The sequence below is a fragment of the Desmodus rotundus genome, chromosome 2, assembly GCF_022682495.2.
Source record: "Desmodus rotundus isolate HL8 chromosome 2, HLdesRot8A.1, whole genome shotgun sequence".
In the NCBI taxonomy this organism is placed as follows: domain Eukaryota; kingdom Metazoa; phylum Chordata; class Mammalia; order Chiroptera; family Phyllostomidae; genus Desmodus; species Desmodus rotundus.
In genome coordinates this window covers 177,327,816-177,342,550 of record NC_071388.1, presented here as the reverse complement: position 1 = coordinate 177,342,550, position 14,735 = coordinate 177,327,816, and the positions used below count along the sequence as shown (strand labels likewise).

The following is a 14,735-nucleotide window of genomic DNA, read 5'->3' as shown; positions in this document are numbered from 1 at the left end:
AATCCCTGCCCTCGAAGAGTATATAGATTTCTGGAGGTGGCTGTTAGTAAACAGGGAACTAGGTGTAGAATATGTTAGACAGCAGTAGCTTGCTGGACAGGAGACACACTAAGAAGATACAAAGTGTTCGGGAGTAAGAAGGACAAAGCCTCTGCCCTCACAGAGCTTACACTTTAGTAAGGGAGAGGAAAAAAGGAAAACAGGGCATGGGGCAGAGAATGGTGGGTGGGAAATTCAGGCATTTTGAGTCAGGCTCCTCCGAGGAACTGACCGACCAGGAGATAGATGCCTGATGTGAGGAACAAGCCATGGGATGTTTGGGCAGAGGGTATAGCAAGCACAGAGGCCGTGAGAGGAAAAACTTGGCCTTGCTCAGGAACACAGTAGGGGGCCAGTGTTTCCAGAGTGGGGTGAGCCCAAGGGAAACGACAGAACAGCGAGGAAGCAGTGGCTTCCTGCAGCCTGGTTGGCCGTTGTTAGAATTTTGAATGTGATTCTGAAGTGTAAAGGTGAAGGGACGCGTTCAGAAGGCTTTAAGCAATCAAGTGAAATGAGGTATTTTACATGTTTAAACATTCACTCGAACCACTGCAGAAAGGATTGTAGGGGACCAAGAGTTCAGCCGGAGACCAATTATGCAGTTGAGGTAGAGCGACTGAGTTGGTTCCTTGAAGCCGCACTGGAGGTGGAGGAAAGTGGTAGGATGTGAGTTACTGATGAAAAGAGGGGTCCGCTAGGCTGGCGGTAGTGGAACCTGACAGGGCTGTTTGTCGAAGAAGCATTCAGCACCATGTGTTTCTCCTTGACTTGGTTCTTTCTCTTTCCTTCCTGCTTCCATCCAGCATTCTGGGAGCCAAAAGGAAAAGAGGCCTCAGGGATCTCAGCATCCAACAAACATGACTCACTTACCTTCAGATTTCAGAATGGCCACTGCGGCCACAGCTGAGCCTGGCATCCCCCACTCCAGGGATTTGTTCCTTTCTTCCCCCCCCCCAACCCCTCCCCCCCCCCCCCGTTTTCATTCAAGCAAGATCACGAAGTACAGTTTTGTGTGGAAGGATCTAGAAGTCTGTTTTTTAAAACCGGGTTTCAACAATCATTTCCATTCAGTGCCAGCTCCTCTCTTCACTTCCACCAAAGGCCCTCAGTTCCAACTATGGGGGCGGGGGTGGTATTCTGCGATATTTATCTAGTTGATTCTTAGCTTTGCCCTCCGCCAGCTCAGGGTCAGTTTTCTCCTGACCGCTGAGTCAGTTATCAGTGGCCCATATGCTTTCTAGCTCCCCAAATTGTGTTGTCATTGTGTCTTTCCTTATATTTTTCTGTACTTGTCAGCTTAAGCCTTTAAAGAATAAATTCCTTTACTACTGTTCTAGTGGGTTTAGGAAGGAGGCAAACAAAATGTGAGTTTTCCATGAAAATTTCCTCTAAAATCTTTTCCATGTGATAGTTGGAAGCATATTATCAACAATGGAGAAGATGGAAATGATTATGGTGACTGGCCCAACTGCAAGATCAAATAGACAGGAATTTTCACAGGCCTGAGTTTGAACATCTGTCCTCATTGAGTCAAAATGGGATAAGATTGATCGGCCTTCACAGCTAGAATCTAGGCTATGTTAACTGTTCAAAGCGTTCCATATCATTTTCCTAATTTTATATTCATCACTATTCTTGTAAGAAGGCAGGACAGGGATGTATTAGTTATCCATTTAATAGACAAGTAAACTAAGTCACAGGCTGTGATTTAAAAGCTAGTGAATAGCCATGTATTTTAAGATTTTCCGGGCTCCTGGTTCAAGATAGGCGTAGGTAAACATGGCTTGCCTCCTCCCACAACCACATCAAAATTACAACTAAAATATAGAAAAACTGCCACTCAGAACCATCAGAATCAAGTGGAATGGAAGTCTGACAACTACGGAATTAAAGAAACCACATCCATCCACATTGGTGAAAGGGGTGGAGACACAGAATGGACTGGTCCCACACCCACATGTGGTAGATAAAAATTCAGGAGGGATATCTTGGGCGTGAGGAGCACCAGCCCCGCACCAGGCCGCCAGCCCAGGGTTCCAGTGCCAGGAAGGTAAGTCCCCACAGCTTCTGGCTGCAAAAACCAGTAGGGATTGAGTCAGTGGAAGTAACTTCTGGAGTTCCAAGCAGTTCTGCTTGAAGAACCCACACACGAACTTACTCAGACTCACTCCCTGTAAGCTCCAGCACTGGGGTAGAAGGTTGAAAGGCACCAGTGCATATGGAGAGGAACTGAAGTGTCTGGCATTGAAAGAGAGTTGGGTGACAGCTTTCTCCCAGACAGAAAGGCAGGGAGAGGCCATTGCCCTTTTCTGAACCCTCCACCCCCAGAGCCACAGAGCTGGCAGATGGGTGCCATCTATGAGACTCCATCAACCTGGCTGACACTGTTTGCACCACCCTGGAGGTCCCCTTAGTACAGGCCCACCCAAGCTACTAACTGTGGCTTTTCCATATGAATGGCTGGTCTTGGCTCATGTTCCACAACTTCCTAACTCCTCTCAAACAAGCAACAGCCACCCTCAGTGGAAAAGAGCAAAAGGAGAAAAATTGAGACAACTGTAGTTGCATAATCAATAAAATATAATCTAAAAAAAAAGATTTTTCAGGGTGGGCAAAATGTGTGAAGGGGTCAAAGATCCCAATTCTTACTTATAAAACACAATTAACCCTTGAACAACATGGGTTTGACTGCACAGGTCCACTTGAGCCCAGTTTTTTAAAGCATGCTGTTCAAGAGTCAGCTGGGTTTTCGACCCACAGTTGGTAATCCGTAGATGTGGAGGACTGACCTAAGTTACATACCGGATAGTCAACCATGTAGGGGTCATCGCCCCACCCCGTGTTGTTCACGGGCCAACTGTGAAGAGGTTATGGGATGTGATGTACAGCATGCCGACTACAGTTAACATGAGCGTATTGCACATTTGAAAGTTGCTAAGAGCGTAGATCTCAAAAACCCTCATCACAAGAAAAAAAGTCTTGGTAACTGTGTCTGATGATAGCTGTTAACTAGACTTCCTGTGGTGATCATTTCACAGTAGGAACAAATATTGAATCATTATGTTGTACATCTGAAGCTAATATAATGTTTTGTGTCAATTATACCTCAGTAAAAATGCTTCCATTAAAATTTTATTAGGTTAACATTTTTAATATTTTTCTGGGGAATAGTTCAAAGACTCCATGATTTACCTGAGAGCAAAAGAAAATATCTGTATTTTCTCTTTTTTTGCTATATGACTCAACCTTAACTAATTACAGTTGTCGACAAAGGATAATTACAAAGAAGATATTTAAGAGGGGCTCCGAAATCTGTATTATCGTGTTAACCAAAGGTTAAATTGCGTTTCAGGGGCTTGTGGTGATGTCCACAGATCTTGAAGAAGTGGTTAGCAGCATTTTAAACGTCAAAATTCCAGGAATGTGGATGGCTAAATCATACCCAAGCCTTAAACCTCTTGGGAGCTATGTGAATGACTTTCTTGCTAGATTAAAATTCTTGCAGGTGAGTTCATCTAAGTGCACATATATCAGTTTCTTCTGATCTCATTTTCTTCATTTGGATACCTAATGTGATGAGTATTACTCTCTAGTTTTTCTGTTCACTTGAAGAACAAATGACCACTACTTGATATTGCATATAATTAACTTACACTGAACTGTCAAGTACCAGAGATCTTCTTTAGGAGCAGTTGTTTGTGTTCAGTGAATCTGGACATTCAAATCAATGACATTTGAAGAGAGAAAACTGGTTATGTTGATTTTTTTTCATTACACATTTAGCGTTGAAATAGCTCTCAAGAGCAGAGCACCTTAGCGAGCCAGCCAAGTCACAGCAAGCAGCCCCAGTTCCCGCGCTCCAGCACTCGCCCAGGTCATTACTTCACTAGATTGCTGGTTCAGCCCAACCCAGTAACAACCTCAATGGCTAATTGTCCTCAAGATGTTGGGTAGACTGAAGTCTACCTCCTAATTATCTGGCCATACTGGTATTTAACTGTGTTCTTATTAACAATTATATTCATTAGAAGTATTAATTAATGCCCTAGATACTGTGTATAAAGCATAAAAAACTGCCTGTGAAAAAATTTCTTCAGGGAAAAATGATTAAATTTCCTTCCCATAACGCAGGCCAGCTGCGGTACTAGAGTTGAAACTAAGGAATTAAGGTTGTTCCTGAAAGATGAGGGCTCTACCTTGAGCTCTAATAGGGAAAAGGTCTTCAAATTTATTTCTTCAGACTGACTTTGGTAATTTAGTATTTGATTAAAGTCAGTATTCAACTAGCCTCTTACAATAAATGATATAAACAGAATATCCAAGCATCTTTATTTATAAAGATCCTAAGTTCTCACTATTCTGTTTTTTTCTGGGAATTCCTTGTATGATATTGTGTTTCTATATGTTGGATTTCATTGTATTTTGGTGGAGTAGGAGAGAAAACTTCCAAAGGAATATTGTGCTTGATACTACTGACTAGAGAGAAAAAAGCTGAAAAACATTAATTACTACCTGCCCAAACTTGATAGGGATCTCTTCTATTCAACTATGGAGCACGATAAATTGTGCAATGATGTATATTAGATACTCACTATTGCATGGAGCTTTCCTGAAGGAATCACTAGGTAATTATAAAACAGACACTTACATCCGCACTCATAAACACTGTGATACCCAGGCTGGTGTGATGGGCATAAAGTTGGAGTCAGAACAAAACACTGAATATGCTACTTATTTTTAAAACCTTCAGTGTGTGGCTTTATATTCCTCAAAACGTTAGCTTAGTTATTCATTTACCTAAGAGATCACAGAGGGACTGTTTGGGGCAAATTTTATTGAGCAGTGTTGCCTCCAAGGTGAAGAGCTCTGTTGTTGGGCCACGTGTGCTTGTCCCGTAGCAATGGTACGAGGTCGGCCCTCCTCCGGTCTTCTGGCTCTCTGGCTTCTTCTTCACTCAAGCCTTCCTGACCGGTGCCCAGCAGAACTACGCCAGGAAACACACCATCCCCATTGATCTGCTCGGGTTTGACTACGAAGTGATGGAAGACAAAGAATATAAGGCTGCTCCGGAAGATGGTAAGTGCAGCGGCAGAGGGAGTTGACTTATATCTAGGCACTGTAAAAACACAGCATTCTTGCTTACTCTGCCCAGGTGTTAAAACATTTAATCCTCATGTAACTCACCCTCAAGTGGTTGAGCAAACGATTTATGGGGGGCGGGAGAAAATATGATAAAGCAAATGAAGATAAAGTAAATCTGAATAAAGAGTATATGTCCCGTGTACTGTTTTATCCTTGCAGAATTTTGTAAGTTTGAAATTATTTCTAAAAAAAGTAGGGAGAAAGTAATCAGCACATTAACAATACCTGGGATAATCAGCTGTAATCTTCTGGTGACTTTGGGGACTCAAGGTGGCACCATATTGGAAGGAAGATTTTCCTGGTCCCTCAAAGAGTATACCTGTGCAGGCCTCTAAAAAGTGTCCTTTCTCCTGTTACAGACATCATTCCAAAACTCAATAAAGCTAATATCTAATAGGAACATTGGTTTTGTGATTGAAAGATTGTGAGGAAAGTTATCTTTATTTTCTTAATGTTTGTCTTTTTAACATTCAGAGCATATATCTTAATGTTTTATTTCAAATTTAGTGGACAGGGCTCCTATTTTAAACAAACGTTATTTTAAAAAATGCTACAGATTCCTAATTTAATAACACGGTGCTCTCTTTTAAAAAATAACAGTAATTTCTGCCCTGACTAGTGTGGCTCAGTTTGTTGGGTGCTGGCCTGCAAAGCGCAAAAGGTTACCAGTTCGATTTCTAGTCAGGAACGTGCTTGGGTTGTGGGTTCGGTCCCCAATCAGGGTGTATAAGAGACACAGCTGACTGATGTCTCTCTCACTTAGTTGTTTCTCTCCCTCTCTTTCTCCCTTCCTTCCATCTCTCTAGAAAAATAAATGTTAAAAATGACACTCATTTCTGAATGACCATTAATGTGTCCTGCTTTAACTGATGTGTCAAAGACAATTCTACTTCCTTATTCACTGCTGAATGAGGAACTCACTGGCTCACTCTGTTAGACACTGAGCATATCAACAGTGAACAGTTTGGACAGAATCTTGGCCCCCCACTAACATATTGCAGTGAGAGACACTAACGAGTACATATGTCAACACAACAGTGTAGGATAATCACATTACTGGGCCACACGATTTTCTTTTACACTGATTGTCCCAAATCTCAAGGGAGTTTCTAACACTATGAAGCAATCTTACTAGCATTTCCTGGAAAGTTGCTTTCTCACTCTCAAAACAACCACTATGCCTTCCTAGTCCTTCCCTCTTCCCTTACATCTTACCTCATCCTTCATTGCAAAAATAAGAAGCCATCAGAAGAGAGCTGTTAGCAACACCAAACCTATTAATCTGTCCACATCTGCAACCTCTGGTAGTCCAGATCCTATGAGGGAGTCCGGATTCCACTTTTCTCCTCTTTCTCAGGGTCTTTGCTCCTTCCATTGTGCCTGCTTTTCCTAAAATCAACAGCTTCCCAATCACTACTGAATAATTCTACAGCATACAATGTGTTCTAGAACCTCTCTTCTTAGAAAGTCAAGAAATAATTACAATTATTTTAACACTCACATCTCCTCAGCTACTGCCCCATGTCTCTGCTCCCCTCCATAGCAAAATTCTCAAAAGAGTTGTCTTTACATGCCGTCTCCAGGTTCTCACTTCCCATTTCCTGTCTGCCTTTCACATCCTCTCCAACCAACTGATGCTGTGCTTTTCAGAGTGACCAGCGACTTCCATTTGACAAATCCCATGAACTCTCTTCTTTCTTCATCTTAACTTCTCAGTAGTTTTTACTAGTTGACAACTTCCTTTTTCTAGAGACATCCTTCTCCCTTTATTTCCAAATATCACCCTCTCTTGATTTTCCTTTTCTCCCTGGACACATTCATGCTTGTTTGTTAGCTTATCCTCCTCAAAATATTGGGGTTCCAAAGGACTCAGTCCTGGGACAGCTTCTCTTTTCTAATTGCATCTTTTTCCCCAAATGACCTCATTTGTTATGTTTCATTATCTCTGGCTGATATCTACCATCTTTACATGTCTAGTCTAGGTTTTTCCTCTAAGATCCAGACCTCTATATCCGACTGCCTGACCAAACATCTCCACTTTGTTGTCTCCTGGATATGTAACATTTACAATCACTGTTAACAAATGGGACCACCATCCAGCCAGAAATCCATGAATCTTCATTCTTCCGCTCCCTCAGACACTCACATAAAAAGCAGTTGCTCGTCCACAGGCCGACTGACACCACCATTTGTATCGAGATTCTTCTACGCTAGAGTTTTATCTTGTCGCCCTACTGGTGTCATTATACACTTACAATATTTCATTTATACCAAAATCACAGAAAGTTTTTAAAAGTGTGAACAGGCCATGTCACCACTAAGCCCCCATTGAAAACTCAGACAACTAAATAAGTTACTAATGACATTTCCCCCTTTGTAGTTAGAGGGAAATCTAGACCCCTAATCCGGACTCTGCAGCCAGGCATGTTCTAGTCACTGTCTACCTGTAGGAGCGCATCATGTGCCACTACACTCAGGCCACACTGACCCTCTGACAGCTCCTGGAACACCTCATGAAACTCAAAAATACCAAGAAGGATAAATAATTCGTTTCAAACTCAGTATTTGGAAAGGGGGAGAGGAATGTTTAAGTTGGGTAAGAGCAAGTTAACGGAAGGGCACAGAGTTTCTCTTATCGCCACGGGTTTCCAGAAACTGCCCGGCCCTTTACATTTAATCTTCACTGTAACCCCACAGCACTGATACTGTTGCTGTCCCCATTACACCGAAGTGGACACTAAGGCTCAGAAAGGATAAATAACTTGACCAAGGCCTCACAGCTAGTAACTGGCAAGGTCGAGAGTCAAACGCCAGGCCATCTGGTTCTCATGCTTAGCTAGTTGCTTTCTCTAGGGCCTAACTGAGCATTTCTGTAGAAGTTTGAAAACATCATCACATTTCTAAGGAAAGTTTTCTTGAAGAAGCTATGGTTGATTTTTATTCAATTCAGATGCAAAATTTTTAATTTTCCTCATCTCATTATCAAGAAGCAGAAGATGGTATTTGGATTAAAAGCTAAGTAGTAATGATGATCACCAGTTATTTATTTTTGAACTCAGGTAAAAGACAGAATTTATAAAATCACTGACTAAAGTTTAGAAACTACCTAATATCTATGATTAAACTATTGAATTCCCAATCATTATACACAAAACTTTGAGGACAGGGTAGTTGGCATTTCTTTTTATAACGATTTATTAATTTAACCCACAAATGCTCTTATTGAAGATTCAGGAACTTCCGGCCAAGATGGAGGGTAGGTAGATACACTGTGCCTCCTTGCACAACCAAAAGAAGGACAAAAACAAGTTTAAAAACAAAAAAACAACCAGAACTGCCAGAAAATTGAACTGTATGGAAGTCCAACAACCAAGGAGTTAAAGTCGAAACATTCATCCAGATGGTAGGAGGGGCGGAGACGGGCAGCTGGGTGGAGAGGATGCATGGCAAGGTGGCTGGTGGACCAGGTGGTCCCACATTTGCGTGCGGATAAACCGGGAGGAACAACTGGGGAGAGAGACCTCGCAATCCAGGGTTCCAGTGCAGGGAAATAAAGCCTCAAACCTCTGACTGAAAACACCTGTGGGGGTTGTGGTGCTGGGAGAAACTCCCAGCCTCACAGGAGAGTTTGTTGGAGAGACCCACAGGGTCCTAGAATGTACACAAACCCACCCACCCAGGAATCAGCCCCAGAAGGGCCCATTTCACTGTGGGCAGCAGGGGAAGTGACTGAAAGCCAGCAGAGAGCAGAGCAAGTGCAATCGTTCCCTCTCGGACCCCTCCCCACATAGAGTGCCACAGCACAACGATGTGGGTTGCCTCGCCCTGGTGAACACCTAAAGCTCCGCCCCTTACTGCATAACAGGCAGGCTGAGAAAAAATTTAAAAAGGTCCAAATGAAAGAACAAATCAAAGCTCCAGAAAAAATACAACTAAGCCATGAAGAGATAGCCAACCTATGAGTTGCAGAGTTCAAAACACTGGTAATCAGGATGCTCACAGAAATGGTTGAGTATGGTCACAAAAATAGAGGAAAAAGTAAAGGCTATGAAAAGTGAAATAAAGGAAAATGTACAGGGAACCAACAGTGAAGGGAGGGAAACTGGGACTCAAATCAACGATTTGGACCAGAAGGAAGAAATAAACATTCAACCAGACAAGAATGAAGAAATGAGAATTCAAAAATGTGGGGAAGCTTTACCACAGAGCCACCCCACCCCCTCCATCCGCCACAGATAAAAATAAATCTACCAAGACATGATCTCCTTGGGGAGGAGAGGTGGCCGATCTCTCAAAGGAGAAGGGCCAAGAGCCTTTTCCTCAATGGGCTTTTATTGGGTTCAATTTGTACAGGAATACAGGTAAAGCTCATCAATCATTGTTAGGCAGTAAGGATCAAACAATAGATAACACATAAAGAACTTTGAGGGCTTATTCTGAGTTAGGGTCAGTTAGTTAAATGGTTATAAGATTTTGGGAAACAAACCTTATTTCAGGCTTGGTCCCTTATCATTTAAGCTGAGGGTATAAACAAAGCAGGTTTCACAGGATTTTATGCATTCTTTCTTAGGCCTGATTGCCCTGTGGAATCTGCCCTTTCCAGCACAGGACTGCACCGCCCGCTGTCATTGTTTCAAGCTTAAATCAGGCAGGGGAAGTAAGGCAGCCAAGAGATTAGGAGACTTCTTGCAGACAGAATGAGGACTCAGGCTATATCAAAGCCGAGGGGCAAGGGTCCATCACCCCCTTTTTCTATAGCCCCCCGAGTCCTTCCCTATGGTCCTTTTTCATGACCATGCCTGTCTTAGGTCGTCCCTCCCTTGAGGAATCTTATCCATCATTGGCTAACTGGTCAAGCTCAGGGCCAAGCAGGGTGAAGTGAGCAGAGATGGCACCCCTGCCAGGGAGATAACCTTTGTTTCCTTAGTGGCTTATGGTCCCAAGGTCTCTGACTCAGCCTTACCCATGGGGGTTACAGCTTCTGAAACCAGGCAGGGCGGTTCCCAACACAAAAAAATGAGGAGAGGTTTAGGAACCTCTGGGACAACTTTAAATGTTCCAACATCTGAATCATAGGGGTGTCAGAAGGAGAAGAGCAAGAAATTGAAAACTTATTTGAAAATGTAATGAAGGAACTTCCCTAATCTGGAAAAGGAAACAGACTTCCAGGAAGTTCAGAGAGTCCCAAAGAAGCTGGACCCAAGGAGGAACACACCAAGGCATATCATAATTACATTACCCAAGATTAAAGATAAGGAGAGAATCTTAAAAGCAGCAAGAGAAAAGGAGACAGTTACCTACAAAGGAGTTCCCATAAGACTGTCAGCTGATTTCTCAAAAGAAACCTGACAGGCAAGAAGGGACTGGCAAGAAGTATTCAAGTCACCAAAGGCAAGGACCTACACCCAAGATTACTGTATCCAGCAAAGCTATTGTTTAGAATGGGAGGGCAGATAAAGTGCTTTCCAGATAAGGTAAAGTTAAAGGAGTTCATTATCACCAAGCCCTTATTGATGAACTGTTAAAGGGAGTCATAAGAAAAAGAAATAAAAAATATAAACAGTAAAATGACAACAAACTCACAACTATCAAAAACTGGGCCAAACAAATATAAAAACAAAAACAAGCTAAGCAAACAACTAGAACAAGAATAGAATCACACAAATGGAGATCACCTGGAGGGTTATCAGCAGGGAGGGTAGGAATGAGGAAAAAGGTACAGGGAATAAGAAGTGTAAGTGGTAGGTACAAAATAGACCGGGTGAGGTAAGAATAGTTTAAGAAATGGAGAAGCCAAAGAACTAATATGTACGACCCATGGGCATGAACTAAGGTGGGGGAATGCGGGTGGAAGTGGAGGTGCAGGGTGGAGGGGAATAAAGGGGGGAGTGGGACAACTGTAATGGCATAATCAACAAAATATATTTTAAAAAGATTTGAATTTATTAAAAGATAAAATTATCTTGAAAATAATGGAGCAGGAATAAAGCACAACTTACTTCAAGATCGGTAAAGACCATTTAGTGTTCCAAGATTGCACAATAAAGAGTAACCATCAGTTAAATAAACTATTTTACTAAATCCCAAAGTATCAGCCCCGGTTTGATCTATACAGCTCATATTCACTAAATCATGGATTTATTGTTTTGTATACACATACACATACACACATTTTCACCAATAAACACGGATATTCACAACTTAACCATTTTGTCATTCTAGTTTTTTCCTTCCTACTTGGCTAATTACCAGAAAGAAAATAAGATTCCATGGAACAGTTTGGAGCAGCTGCCTTTTTTGAAGGAGCAGCTTTTTCATGGGGCCCTGAGGGGAGGAGCTGCAGCTGATACTTTACTTGGAGAAACTGCAGCTGATACTTTGTGCTGACCACATCTCACAGATGGCAAAGGTGTGACTCAGAGTTGGAGCGGCTGTGAACCTGGAGCCAGTTAACATCTAGCTGTGGCTTTATAGCTTGTGTTTCCAGAAGACCCTTATTAACCATGAGAAATAAAAACGCATGTGAAGATCGCTGTCACATTTCCTATCGAACTTACTGGTTGAGGGAGTGTTCATTCCTACTGCCACTTCTCTTCAGTGTTGCAATGAACTCTTCTGTTTATTGCATGTGACGTTAGCTTTCTTTACCATGTGAGGGACAGATGATCTGATTGGTTAGTGCCAGAGATTTACTGGGCTATGAACACCTGCCAGCCAGGTCAGGGTACTAAGTGGCTCCGCTGATGTGTCTGCAGAGGCTCCTCTGTTTCTCCTAGTCCCACCTGTTAGTGTGGCCAGGCCGGGAAGGTAGCTCCTGGGATGTGACTGCAGACCTAGCTCTCCCTAAGGCGGGCCTACTCCCTGAATTGCCCCAAGACCCAAGACACCCAAGACCCTGAATTGCCCCAGACCCAAGACCCAATTTTGCCATTCAGCTTTACTAGAGTAATATTTGCGAAGTTATTGGACAAGTGCTTTGCTAATTAATAAAACATTTTATTCCAACTCTTCCTTCCATCAGTTAAACCCTAGAAAAGGGAAAGGGTAAGTGCCCCTCCCCCCACCCCAGCCCATCCATCATTGAATTATCTGCCTGTGGTTTTTTACAGTGAACTACAGTCAGGCACCCTGTAACAACGTTTAGGTCAATGATACAACGCTCACAGGACGATGGTCCCAGAAGTCCCATAAAATTATAACGAAGCTGAAAATTTCCTATGGCCTAGTGACGTCACAGCTGTCACGACATCTTAGCGCAGTTACGCGTTTGCGGTGAAGCTGGGCTAAACAAACCCGCGCCGTCAGCCGTGTAAAAGTACAGCGCAGCACGCACAGCACGCAATGCTGGGCAATAAACGACTGGTACTCGCTCACGTATTTACGATCCTTTTTGTCATTATTTTAGAATGTACTCCTTCTACTTACAAGGTTTGCTGTGACACAGTTTGCTGCGTTACACTGGCAGCAGCCTCTTGCATCTCGTGTTTGCCACGTCTGTAGATCGCGTCATTTTCTCCTGTGCTTGACTTAATCTTGCATCGTTTTACACAGACAGGCTTGTAGCCTAAGGCTACACCATACAGCTTAGGTGTGTAGTTGGCTCCACCATCTGGGTTTTTATAAGTGCATCTGTGATGTTTGCAGAGCGATGAAACTGCTTAACAACACAATTGCCTAATCACACATTTCTCGGAGTGTTTTCCCGTCCTTAAGTGGTGCATGACTGTATAATTGAAATTAAATAAAACTAAAAATCCCATCCCTTGGTCACACTAGCCGTGTGTCAGGTGTTTAATAGCCAGTGGTTACCAGACTGGAGAGCACAGATGTGGAGTGTTATCATCATTGCCAAAAGTCCTATTGGGCAGCCAAAGTGGATTTTCAGGTACTACTTCACAGCGTGCTTTTCACCAGCATTAGCCGACATGATCTAACAACTGTGCAAGGTACACGAAGCAGGCCTTCCTGCGTCACAGACGTTTCCCAGCTGTTCTCCACGTGACAAAGCGAGTCTAAAGTTAAACGAATTGCTCAAGGTCACACGGCAAATAAAGTAAAATTTAGGTCTCAGTTCCACATTGCTTCATGTAACACCTGTGCAAATATACAATGAACGTTGGCAAGTGCAGATGCCTATGTTCAAATCATGAGGCTTTTCACATTCGGACAGCCAGAGAAAGTGACCGGGTTTCATTACTTCCTCGGTTGTGTTCTTCGGCTGTTGGCCTGACATGCTGTTCTAGAGGGAGTTCCCCCCGTGTCTGTCCTTGGAGTGAGAGTAAATCCTGGAAGGGAGGAGGAGTTTAACTCGCAGAACATTAGAGATCTGCAGAGGGTATTTGTTCACTTGCTGCCTAGAAGCCACTGGGTCTCTACAATTGCACGAGTAACTTTCGTTGCAGATTTCATCGTCTCTGACATTATATTGTCCAATTAAAAATATAAATCTAGTCCTGTTCATACACACTGGTAACTTCCCACAGGCTAATTTAAATTCCTCTTTTGTCTTCCACATTTAATTATACTACTGAATTAATTGACTTAGAAAAGTACAGATATTCTTGAAATATGGGTGTTAAGACAAAACACTCAGAAGACTGCATTTCCTTTTAGAATAAGCCTTAGGCTGCTGACCTCGTACAACCCGTATAGTATTCATCCGTAGGAAGTTCGGATTCAGAACTCAATTTGGATATTTAAAGGGTTGCATTAACCTGCTTCTTTTATATTTAGGTGTTTTCATTCATGGATTATTTCTGGATGGAGCTTCCTGGAATAGAAAGATAAAGAGACTTGCCGAATCACATCCCAAAATTCTTTATGATACAATGCCTGTGGTTAGTATTTTCTAAGGATCTATATAGATGGGGGGTTATTTTACACACACACACGTATATACAGTCAAATCTTGTTATTCAGGGTAATTATGTTTCATAGAGTTGCTGCCAACTTTGAATTAGTGAATGCTGAAACATTGCTCCTAGAAAAGCTCACAGTTGTGTTAACTGATCAATACATGACCTTGTTTCATTTGTGTTTCTGTTTAAAGGCACTTTACTTATGACCCATAACATTGAACTCATGGACACCAGCCCTGCAACTCAGGCCTTAACGAAGCTTACAGTATTTTCTCCATCAGGCGCATCACAGCCTTCATGCACTTAGGAACACTAGGGAGCCCCTCAGCACTGTACATGGGCCCATTTTAAACAGAGAAGTCACCACCAACAAAGAACCACTAAAATGTTTTAAACTTGGCATTGAATAAATTGTCAAAAGGATACTTGTTTAGTTATGAGAGATAAAACAAAAAGTCAGATGTCACAGGTTCAGCCTCAGCTGGGAATGTGCTTGCTGGTGACTCACAGTTTTTGCTCTCGGAGGATGCTTGCAAATGACGATGAAAATGCAGAGTACTGACCGAAGGATCACAAATACGCTGTAATGCTCAGCAACTCTGCACACACACAACCCAGGAGTAGTGAGGATCAGCTGCATACATGGACACACACACACACACAGTTTTATCATGTAATTTTCTTACATAAAAGACC

At 42.5% G+C, this 14,735-nt stretch overlaps 1 protein-coding gene across 6 annotated transcripts in view; it reads left to right on the top strand.

Moving 5' to 3' along the window:
* The window catches only part of DNAH7 (dynein axonemal heavy chain 7), a 222,195-nt gene that overhangs the window by 205,572 nt on the left and 1,888 nt on the right, over nucleotides 1-14,735 (top strand). For all 6 annotated transcript variants that reach the window (XM_045198088.3, XM_045198089.2, XM_053918888.2 and 3 more), the window contains 3 exons: nucleotides 3,392-3,544; nucleotides 4,938-5,115; nucleotides 13,915-14,018. In XM_045198088.3, the coding sequence (XP_045054023.2) occupies nucleotides 3,392-3,544; nucleotides 4,938-5,115; nucleotides 13,915-14,018 (435 nt within the window). The remainder of the gene's footprint in view (nucleotides 1-3,391; nucleotides 3,545-4,937; nucleotides 5,116-13,914; nucleotides 14,019-14,735) is intronic.